The sequence below is a fragment of the Peromyscus leucopus genome, chromosome 7 (genome assembly GCF_004664715.2).
Source record: "Peromyscus leucopus breed LL Stock chromosome 7, UCI_PerLeu_2.1, whole genome shotgun sequence".
In the NCBI taxonomy this organism is placed as follows: domain Eukaryota; kingdom Metazoa; phylum Chordata; class Mammalia; order Rodentia; family Cricetidae; genus Peromyscus; species Peromyscus leucopus.
In genome coordinates, this window is record NC_051069.1 from 66,406,967 (window position 1) to 66,419,567 (window position 12,601).

The following is a 12,601-nucleotide window of genomic DNA, read 5'->3' on the forward strand; positions in this document are numbered from 1 at the left end:
CACCAATTTAACCAAGAACCACTACTAAACCAAGACTAAAAATTAGAACAAGAGAGGCACTCTCAGACACAGACACCACCTGCACCTCACAGAGGAAGAGATGAGTAGACGCCAGTGCAAAAATACAGGCAACAACATAAAGACCTATATGGCAACATCAGAACCTAGTGATTCTACACCTGCAAGACCTAAACATACCATGACAGAAGAAACAGAAGAAATCAACCCTAAAAATGACATTAAGAAGATGATAGAGGCCCTTAAAGAAGAAATAAAACATTCCCTCAATGAGGAAATATAAAACTTCCTTAAAGAGGAAATGAAAAACTCCTTAAAGAGGAAATAAAAACTTCCTTAAAGAGGAAATAAAACTATTAAAGAGGAAAAAACTACTTCCTTAAAGAGGAAATGAAAAACTCATTAAAGAAGGAAATAAAAAACTCCTTAAAGAAATGGAAGAAAAACTAACAAAAAAATGGAAGAAATCAAATCAAGCCAAGAAAAAGCAATTAAACAGATGAAAGAAACATTCCAAGATCTGAAAAATGAATTTGAGACAATAAAGAAAACCATGCGAGGGAATGCTGGAAATAGAAATCCTGACTAAACGAACAGGAACTACAGAAACAAGCATAACCAACCGATTGCAAGAGATGGAACAGAGAATCTCTGACACTGAAGACACGATAGAGAAAATAGATTCGTCAGTCAAAGAAAACATAAAGACAAAAAAGTCTAACACAAAAACGTCAGGAAATTGGGACACCATGAAAAAGACCAAACCTAAGAATAATAGGATAGAAGAAGAGAAGAATACCAACTCAAAGCACAGAAATATATTCAACAAAATCATAGAAGAAAACTTTCCTAACCTAAAGAAAGAATACCTATGAAGATACAAGAAGCTTACAGAACACCAAATAGGCTGGATTCCAACAAAAAAAGTCCCTCGCCACATAATAATCAAAACACTAAACACACAGAATAGAAAAAATATTAAGAGCCGCAAAGAAAAAGACCAAGTAACATATAAAGGCAAACCATCAGAATAACACCAGACTTCTCAATAGAGACTATGAAAGCTAGAAGATCATGGACAAATCATGCAGACACTAAGAGACCACGGATGCCAACCAGACTATTATACCCAGCAAAACTCTCAATCACCATAGGCAGAGTAAACAAAATATTCCAGGATAAACCAGATTTAATCAATACCTGTCCACAAACCAGCCCTACAGAAAGCACTAGAAGGGAAATCCAACCCAAAGAAGCTAAACATCATGAAAAATCAAGCAATAGATAATCCACACCAACATACACCACAGAAGGACAACACAACACAACACAAAAAATAACAGGAATTAACAATCACTGGTCATTAATATCCATCAATATCAATGGTCTCAACTCACCTATAAAAAGACACAGGCTAACAGAATGGATAAGAAAACAGGACCCATCCATCTGCTGCATACAAGAAACACACCTTAACTTCAAAGACAGACACTACTCGAGTAAAGGCTGGAAAAGGCTTTCCAAGCAAATGGACCTAAGAAACAAGCTGTGTAGCTATCCTAATATCTAATAAAATAGACTTCAAACTAAAATCAATCAAAAGAGATCAGGATGGACATTACATATTTATCACGGAAAAATCCACCAAGATGAAGTCTCGATTCTAAACATTTATGCTCCAATACAAAAGCACCACATTCATAAAAGAAACACTACTAAAGTTTAAAACGCACATCAAACCCACACATTAGTAGTGGGAGATTTTAACACACCACTCTCACCAAAAGACAGATCTACCAGACTGAAACTTAACAAAGAAATAAAGGACCTAACAGATGTTATGACTCAAATGGACCTAATAGATATCTACAGAATATTCCATCCTAACACAAAAGAATATACCTTCTTCTCAGCACCCATGGAACCTTCTCAAAAATGACCACATGCTTGGACACAAAAACAAATCTCAACAGATACAAAAAAATTGGAATAACCTCCTGTATCTTATCAGACCACCATGCCTTAAAGTTAGACCTCAACAACAACAAAATTATAGAAAACCACAAACTCATGGAAACTGAATAATGCCCACCTGAAACATCAATGGGTCAAGGAAGAAATAAAGAAAGAAATTAAAGATTTCCTAAATTCAATGAAAATGAAAGTACAACATACCAAACTTATGGACACTATGAAAGCAGTGCTAAGAGGAAAATTCATAGCTCTAAATGCACACATAAAGAAGATGAGCAATCCATACCAATGAATTAACAGCACAACTGAAAGCTCTAGAACAAAAGAAACAAACTCACCAGGAGAAATAGACGCCAGGAAATAATCAAATTGAGGCTGAAATCAACGAAATAGAAAACAAGAGAACAATACAAAAAATCAATGAAACAAAGAGTTGGTTCTTTGAAAAAATCAACAAGATAGACAAACCCCTAGCCAAATTAACCAAAAGCAAAGAGAGAGCACCCAAATTCACAAAATCAGAAATGAAAAGGGAGACATAACAACAGACAATGAGGAAATCCAGAGAATCATCAGATCATACTTCAAAAACCTGTACTCCACAAAAATGAAAACCAGGAAGAAATGGACAATTTTCTGGATAAATACCACATACCAAAATTAAATCAAGACCAGATAAACCATTTAAATAGACCAATAACCCCTAAGAAATAGAAACAGTCATCAAAAGTCTCCCAACCAAAAAAAGCCCAGGACCAGATGGTTTCAGTGCAGAATTCTACCAGACTTTCAAAGAAGAACTAATACCAATCTCTTCAAAGTGTTCCACACAATAGAAACAGAAGGAACACTACCAAACTCTTTTATGAGGCTACAATTACCCTGATACCCAAACCACACAAAGATGCAACAAAGAAAGAGAACTACAGACCAATCTCCCTCATGAACATTGATGCAAAAATACTCAACAAAATATTGGCAAACCGAATCCAAGAATACATCAAAACAATCATCCATCACGACCAAGTAGGAATTCATCCCAAGGATGCAAGGATGGTTCAAACATACGAAAATCAGTCAATGTAATACACCATATAAACAAACTGAAAGAAAAAAAAACCACATGATCATCTCCTAGATGCTGAAAAAAGCCTTTGACAAAATCCAACACCCCTTCATGATAAAGGTCTTAGAAAGATCAGGAATACAAGGAACATTTCTAAACATAATAAAAGCAATTTATAGCAAGCCAACACAAACATCAAATTAAATGGAGAGAAACTCAAAGCGATACCACTAAATTCAGGAACAAGACAAGGCTGTCCACTCTCCCATATTTATTCAATATAGTACTAGAAGTTCTAGCTAGAGCAATAAGACAACAAAAGGAGATCAAAGGATACAAATTGCAAGGAAGAAGTCAAACTTTCACTATTTGCAGATGATATGATAGTATACATAAGTGACCCCAAAAACTCTACCAGGAACTCCTACAGCTGATAAACTCCTTCAGTAAAGTGGCAGGATACAAGATCAACTCAAAAAAATCAGTAGCCCTCCTATACACAAATGATAAAAGGCTGAGAAAGAAGTCAGAGAAACATCACCCTTTACAATAGCCACAAATAATATAAAATACCTTGGGATAACACTAACTAAACAAGTGAAGGACCTTTTTGATAAGAACTTTAAATCTCTAAAGAAAGAAATTGAAGAAGATATCAGAAAATGGAAGGATCTCCCATGCTCATGGATAGGTAGGATTAACATAGTAAAAATGGCAATCTTACCAAAAGCAATCTACAGATTCAATGCAATCCCCATCAAAATCCCAACACAATTCTTCACAGACTTGGAAAGAAAAATACTCAACTTCATATGAAAAACAAAAGACCCAGGATAGCTAAAAGAATCCTATACGATAAAGCAACCTTGGAGGCATCACCATCCCTGACCTCAAACTCTAACTATAGAGCTATAGTAATAAAAACAGCTTGGTACTGGTATAAAAACCGACATACGACCAATGGAATCGAATTGAAGACCCTGACATTAATCCATGCACATATGAACACCTGTTTTTGACAAAGGAGCCAAAACTATACAATGGAAAAAAGAAAGTATCTTCAACAAATGGTGCTGGCATAACTGATGTCAATATGTAAAGATTACAAATAGATCCATATCTGTCACCATGCACAAAACTCAAGTCCAAGTGATCAAAGACCTGAACATAAATCCAGTTACACTAAACTTAATAGAAAAGAAAGTAGGAAGCACTCTTGAACGCATTGCACCGGAGACCATTTCCTAAATAAAACACCAACAGCACAGACCCTGAGCACAACAATTAATAAATGGACCTCTCAGAAACTGAGAAGCTTTTGCAGGGCAAAAGACACAGTCAATAAGACAAAAAGACAGCCAACAGAATGGGAAAAGATCTTCACCAACCCCACATCTGACAGAGGATTGATCTCCACAGTATATAAAGAACTCAAGAAACTAGACATCAAAATACTGAACAGTCCAATTAAAAAATGGGCTAAAGAGCTAAACAGAGAATTCACAAAACAAGAATACAAATGGCTGAAAGACATTTAAAGAAATGCTCAACATCCTTAATCATCAGAGAAATGCAAATCAAAACGACTCTGAGATACCACCTTACACCTGTCAGAATGGCTACGATCAAAAACACCAATGACAGTCAATGTTGGAGAGATGTGGAGCAAAGGAACACTCCTCCACTGTTGGTGGGAATGTAAACTTGTACAACCACTGTGGAAATCAGTATGGTGGTTCTCAGAAAATTAGGAATCGAACTACCTCAAGACCCAGCCATCCACTCTTGGCATATACCCAAGGAATGCTGATTCATACCATAAAGATACATGCTCAGCTATGTTCAATAGCAGCACTATTTGAATAGCCAGAACCTGGAAACAACCTAGATGCCCATCAACGGAAGAATGGATGAAAAAATATGTGGTACATATACACAATGGAGTACTACTCAGCAGAGAAAAACAATGAAAGCATGAAATTTGCAGGCAAATGGATGGAACTAGAAAAAATCATCCTGAGTGAGGTAACCCAAACCCAAAAGACAGTCATGGTATGTACTCACTCATAAGTGATTCTAGATATAAAATAAAGAACAATCAACCACAACCCATAGAACCATGGAGCTATATAAATAGCATGGAGGTCCCTAGGACGACTGTGGCTTATAATAAATTTCGTTTACTCAATTATTGAAAAAAAATAGCCAAATGAATGGAAACACATGAACTATGAACCAAAGCTGAGGGGCCCCAGCTGGATCAGGCCCTCTGAATAGGTGAGACAGTTGATTGCTTGATCAGTTTGGGAGGCAACTAGGCAGTGGACCAAGTCCTGTGCTCATTGCATGAGTTGGCTGTTGAAAACTGAGCTTATGCAGGGACGCTTGGCTCAGTCTGGGAGGAGGGACTGGACCTGCCTGGACTGAGTCTACCAGGTTGATCAGTCCTCGGGGGAGGCTTTGCCCTGGAGGAGGTGGGAATGGGGTGGGTTGGGGAAGGGGAGGGGTGGAGGGGAGAACAGGGGAACCCGTGGCTGATATGTAGAACTGAATGGTATTATAAAATAAATAAAAGGGGGAAAAATGAAGAAAAAATTAACTAACTAAATAAAAAGACATGAATCTTACAACATGTACTTTCAGATCTAGAAGATTCCTATAAATAGCCCACAGATTTTAACTAAATCTACCAGCCAACACAATAACAAAACCTTTTCATATCATGATAAACTTGTGTCAAGACAGACATTTTGTTGCCTAAAGAGATAAGTTTCAATAATTCTAACCACTTGACAGTGAACATGTTATTGACAACCTGAGTTCAATACCCAGAATCCATAAAGTAGGTGAGAATTGACTCAGGCAAGTTGTAAGTTGTCCTTTGACCTGCACACATACCATCACATACATACATACATACATACATACACACACACACACACACACCACACACACACACACAGAGAGAGAGAGAGAGAGAGAGAGAATATAAATACAAAGCAAAATTGTTCCTCAATATTAACCTGAACCATACTTTAAAAAGAAAAGACATAAGCAAGATATATTGGCACATGCCTTTAATTCTTTAGTCCAACACTGGGTAGGGAGAGGCAGGCAGATCTCTGTGCTTTTGAGCCAGCTAGTCTACATAACAAGTTCCAAACCAGCTAGGGCTACATAGAGAGACCCTTCCTAAAAATACAAAATCAAGAAAATAGTCCTATCATTACATCAAGCACATCTGTTGATATTCACCTGTGAGCACTGTTCAATTCTCTCATTCACATCAGGTAGCATCCATGTGTCCTCACCTCGAAGTTGCTTAGTTCTTTGCATCTTTGTTCTTTTTCAAAATTACTTTTGGCCTAAAACAAAAGAATATGAAAGACAAACTGACAATTGATACAACTGCTTTTCAAATACAAAAGAAAAATTGTATACTTTCATATAAAGATTCCTAGTCAATAAATGGTCTATTCTTGGCTGGAGAGATGCTCAGTGGTTAAGAGCACTGCCGGGCGTTGGTGGCGATGCCTTTAGTCCAGCACTCGGAGGCAGAGCCAGCGATCTCTGTGAGTTCGAGCCAGCCTGGGCTACCAAATGAGTTCCAGGAAGGCGCAAAGCTACACAGAGAACCTGTCTCGAAAAAACAAAAAAAAAAAAAAAAAAAAAAAAGAGCACTGGCTGCTATTCTAGAGGACCCAGGTTCAATTCCAGGGTCCACATGCAGCTCACAACTGTCTGTAACTGCAGTTGGAGATCTGACACCTCACACCAATGCACATAAAATAAAAATTAAATAATTATTTTTAAAAAATGGTCTGTTCTTGACAATAAATTTGCCTCTACTAGTATAGGAAAGATTTTAAAAAACCTAACAACAGCTTTTCTTTAGGACTACAATCTTCAGTAAATCTGGTACAAATCACACATAGTATCCTGTCCAGTACTAGCTTATGTCTTCTTTTCCCCTGTCTCAAGTATAACTTGGAATCACTTTAACTGCCATCATCCTGTTGTTATTTATTTTGCTCTTTTCTGAGGGGCCTGTGGGAGCCCGTTTCAGGTTCCTCGTGGCTTTACCCAGCAGGTCACAGAGAGGATTAGGACCACAGGCCTGATGCTGGTTTCTGAGATGGACTGCTCTTGCTGTGCTGGGGGAGGATTTTTTGCTCCACCCTTGGCAGCTCTATAAATACCTCCCGAGGCAGAGACAGTCAGGCTCCTTGGAATAGGTTCCAGCCCTCTCGAGCTATCCTTTATTTTCTATCTATTTATCTCCACAATCTAAATCCTTCTATCTAATATTTCCTGCTGCTCGCACTCAAGAAAACTCTGGGAACTGTGTGGTTGGCCCACCACCAGCTCCAAATAAATCACACACAGAGGCTCGTTCTTAATTATCAATGCTTGACCTTAGTTTAGCTTAGTTTCTAGCCAGCTTTTCTTTAAGTTAATTATCCTAAACTACTTTTACTCTGGCTTTTCCTTTTCTCTAACTTCTGTAAATGTTATTCTTACTCCGTGCTTGTGGTGTAGCAGGTGGCTGAGCCCTGCAGTCTCCTCCTTCTCTGGCTCTAGATCTTAGATCACTCTTCCAGATTTGTCCTATTTATACTCTGCCTGCCAGCTCCACCTATCCTTTTACTACCTTGCTATGGCCAGTTCTCCAGAGAGGAGAGAGAGAGAGAGAGACAGAGAGGAGAGAGAGAGACAGAGAGCACACCTAGAAAAGGCGAGTTATAGAAGTGATGAGAGTTGGTTGTGAGATAACTCCGGGAGTCTCAATTCCTACAACTCTAAATAACTGTCCGAGATCTGTCTAAGACAAAAAACGAAAGCATTTTAAGAACTAAAGATTGATTCTCTCGGAAAGTGCTGGCTTAGCATGCATGAAGCCCTCAGTGCAAGCTCTAGTTTTAAAAGGAAGAAAGAAAACCTCCAAAGCGGAGGTACCTGGCGTAATACTTCGCCGTGCAATTCGGATTTGTTCTTTTCGCTCTTCGATACTCTTAGCACTTTCGAATCTTCCACTGAACGCCGCCATAGTTTTTGCTGTCGTAAAGCGAGAAGCCGTCAGGAACCTCAGTTTACGACTGTCGTAATTCAGAAACCAAATCTAGATTTCATAGGAGCGTTACTATAGCAACGCGCAGGCGCAGATCAGAAAGTCTGTCACGCAAGATTCGGTCAAAGCCTGGAAGGCTGACATTTTAGGAGTACTGGATTCGCTAAACGCTGAGTTAATATCAACAATACGTTATGATGCACCCTGAACTATACTAACTCCTTTCTTACCAAGACTCTTAAAAATACTCCAGTGAGCTAGAGAGTTGTAGAAGTTAAAACAAGATCTCAACGTTTTGGCCGGACTTCCTGTGATAGTGCACCAGGCTAAAGGGGAGCTGATCAGAAAGTCAGGATTTTTGGGGGGAAAGGGAGTCCGGGGATTGCTGTAAGATTCAATTTTTTTCGTTGATGGGTGTCTTTAAATATATTGAAAACGGAGTTGGAGAAATGGGTCAGCGTTTTGGGACGCTAACTGCTCTTGCAAAGGACCCAAGTTCAGATCTCGGACCTTTATGGAAGATCAAAAACATTCTTAATTCTATTTCCAGAGTTATTTCGCCCTCTTCTGACCTGCACAGGCACTGCACCGCCGTGGTGCACTTACATACAGCCAGACAGAAGAAACAAAAAATATGTATTTTTTATGTCTGGAGGTTGCACAAGCCTGGGTACAGAAAGAGTTCCCATCACCCTGAGGGACCTCTTTGTTGTGTTTATTGCATCTTGCATAAATAAATCTCTGTATCAAAATACTAGTACTTATCTGTGCCTCAGTTGATTGGTTCACAGGACAAGCCATTTCTCTCTTCTTTAACTCTGGCAATTCAGAATTTAAAATGCCAAACTTTAATAGTTACACACACACCCCAACCCCCTTCCCCATCACCACCACCAAAGTGCTATTGTTTGATTTGATTCATTATGTTTGGGAGGCTGCACCCTGCACAGATGTACCTGGGCATCAGAATCGAGAGTAACCAGTCAATGTCAAGCTGATTAGAAGGGCTGCTGCACCTGGCTCACCCATCCCAAAGGCACCTAGAAGTGCATGCCTTGAAATACTGCTAGCCAGTCTTGTGCTTTTCAGTAACCTGGCTTCTCAGTCAGATGTGCTTTGAAAGTTCATTTTGTTGTTAAGGAAAATACCCATGAGCTTTTGTATTGAAAAGTCACAGGAAATGAAAATGTCAGGAAACTAAAAACTAGATTTTGGTATTTCCCCTTCTTAAGTTCTCATTTCCCATCTCACCATGCACTAGTGATGAGAGGCCAGGCTGATACTGTTACAGCTAAGGTAGAAGCTGCCTGATGGTGACAAGCTGCTGTATCTCCATTTTCCCCACAGGGTTTGCCCAGCTCCAACTGTGTAAAGAAAACACATGTAAGGACTAAGCCCTGTTAGACTTGAATTTTTGAGACAGTTTAGACTCAGACATATTGAAATCTGGTCTTCTCATCAGTCTAGAGATGAGCCATGCATAGGTATGCCCTGTAGTCATGCTTTCACTGCCTCTTGTGCCTGAACTTCCCTTTCTTTCTCACTCTTTCACCTTTTCTCTGTCCACTCCCTTCCTCCATTGCTGAGCCTGACATAAGGGCCGCCTTCCAGCTCTTACTCCCACCTAAGGCCTTTGTATTCATTCATATCCAGGTCAAACAAACACCCTGATCACAAAACGAATGCTCCATCTTCATACTACTCTCCAGATATTTTCACATCATGATTTAATGCTACTATAGCTCTCTATCTCTACTTGAAGTTGTCTCGACTGCCCATTTATTTGTTTCCTGGATAACCCCAGGATACCTATCACAAGTATTCAAGAACTTGAGTAAATGGTTGAATTTACATAAATTGCATACATCTGCTTATATTTTAAAACAGTCCTTTTATATTCATAGTAATTCTTGCAAGAACTAAAAATTAATCATATAGAAACTGTACTTTAAAGAAAGTCTGTGGATGAAGAGATGGCTCAGCAGCTAAGAGGTACCACTCATGTTGAGGTCCCACGTTGGGTTTCCAGCACCTACATGGCAGGCCACAACCATCTGTAACTCCAGTTCCAGGGATCAGAATGCCCTCCTCTGGTCTCTTTGGTCACTGCGGCAATGTGATGTACTTATGTAGAGTTAAAACATTCATACACATAAAAGAAAAATTAATCAAAAAAAAGTTTTAGTAGATTCATAATCCTTACCAAATTAGACAACTTGTTTGAAAATGATTATTTATATAAATGATGTTTTGAAGAGCTTTAAATTCTATCATCATGTGTAAGACAACTGTCAAACACGATCAAGATAATAAAAATTGTCCATAAAATAAGATAAATGGATGTGTGAAAACAATCCTATACAGTAACATGCATAAATTGACATGCAATGTATATAGGGACATTCAATTTCATGGGGAGAGGGGGGTGTTGAAGCTGAAACAGATTCCTGTGAGGATGACCATATGTCCTAGCTCACATAAAGCAACCTAATTTATATTTATTTCCCTAATGGTTATCAACAGTTCCTTATTTAGCTTTTGAAAGGGTCACAGTTTAGATCATAAGTTACAAGATCACCCTAATATTAATCCTATGTTAATTCCTTTCAACATAGTTTGTTGTCTTTAGGTAGTCAAGAGACCAGAAAGACCAAGAATCCTTTCTGACAATATGATGTAGCCCATAACAGAGATTTGACAATCTATTTCCCAGCCACTAATTCTGTGCCAATTTCTGAGGTATTGGTGAGGTGTTCAGTACACAATTTCTGAAGCCAGATGTGCTAGGTTAAAAAAAAAACTCTGCCACTTATTTAGTCATGCCACTTGACATAATCTGCTTCTTTTTGTTTCTTAACTGCAAAGTGGTAACAATACTGTATGCCTAACTTCTGTGAAAATTGAATGAGTTAAAGCATGTAGAGCTTCCAAACTAAGTGCTAAGGCAATAATTTTCACATTTTGGCATTATCTCCTAGTCAGTGACCTGAGGTCATACGTCCTAGTCACCTTGATCAACTTGGTAAACAGGCTGGAGTTATCTTAGAGGAAACCCTTGACTGAGGATTGTCTAGATCAAATTGGCCAGTGGCATGGGGTAGGAAGAGTTTACTTAGTTGTTAAGTGATGTAGGGGGACCCAGCCACTATGGGTACCACTATTCCTTGTCCAGGTGGCCTTGGACTATATAACAAGTATGAGCAAGTGAGTCAAAAAGCAAAGAAACAACATTCCTCCATGTTTACTGCTTTCAAGTTCCTGCCCTGACTTCCCTCAATAATGGACTGTGACTTGGGAATATAAATCTTTCCTACCCTAAGTTGCTTTGGTCATTGTCTTTATCACAGCAATAGACTGAAATTAGAACACTATGCTGAACTACCGTTTTCTCTCTAATTTTTATGACATAAGTGCCTTCTATATTCATTGTTTTCTTGTTATAAGTCATGTACGAAACAAGAAAAGCATTTCTCAGTAGGTTCTTTCAGCACTGGAACAGATCACTGATTCTCTATGGTTGAGCATCAAAGTAGTTTGTATTAAGATGCTATCTTCTCTACAAACCACCACTACTAGCTTTTGTGGTCCACATTAGGTAAGTAAAGTGTTCAACTGAATTTTAAATTTTAAGGTAGAGATGTCACAATTGTGAATATTTTCATTATTGTATATGAGTAGAACCATGGAAAATATTCCCTCATCTTCTGACTCCTGTAAACACTGAACTCCACTGTGTTCAAGTTGATCTAATATGTAAATGAAAGTCTATACATTCCTATACTTCTTTGTTTCACATACATAATTTCTAAACATCACAATAATCATGCATTTGTCTTTGCAGTTATTTAAAGCATTCTATAAATCTCCTGTTTTATCTTTTTTATTCATTGTATAATGAAGGTTTTGTCATCCCCAAGATGAAAAACTATGGTTCAGAGAATATATGAAAGTGTCTTTCCCTAATATCACACTGGTGGTAAAGTTTTTTCCAAGCCTGGATCTCCTGACTCCTATAATAGTGTTTGGGAGTGATCTTTAAAAGAAAACAGAATCAAATTCCCCTTTTCCATAGAGTACACACAAAATCACCTAGGGAGCTCAGCTATCTAGACAGACCTAGAAATGTGGATGTCCATCAGGGAGTGTCAGGTAATCATGCAGATACTGAGCAGCCACATTTTGAGAAACACCACTCAAGGTGATGGCACACTATATGGAGATTGTAGGGAATACTCCAAAGGGCTATCTTATCCATGTAATATGGTAATTAAAATAAGTAGAGGAAAGATGCTTTTTGGTCAGTAGAGATCAATGTCCTAAACACAAAAACATTTTCTCTGTAACGGTGACAGTTAACTCTTCAAAGTTATATCTCTTGTTTTCCTGAACAGCAGTAGAATGACCAGATGTCTGCTGTGTCAATTCAAAACTTTTCCTTCTCAGATGAAACAGGTGTGTTATTTCTCTTGCAGGAA

General features: G+C 38.4%; 1 protein-coding gene across 1 annotated transcript in view; it reads right to left on the bottom strand.

The window, feature by feature from the left end:
• Positions 1-6,394, bottom strand: part of LOC114688418 (CWF19-like protein 2) — a 31,336-nt gene extending 24,942 nt beyond the window's left edge. The window contains 1 exon segment of the mRNA XM_037208228.1: positions 6,314-6,394. Within this exon segment, the coding sequence (XP_037064123.1) occupies positions 6,314-6,394 (81 nt within the window).
• Positions 6,395-12,601: the final 6,207 nt, after the last annotated feature.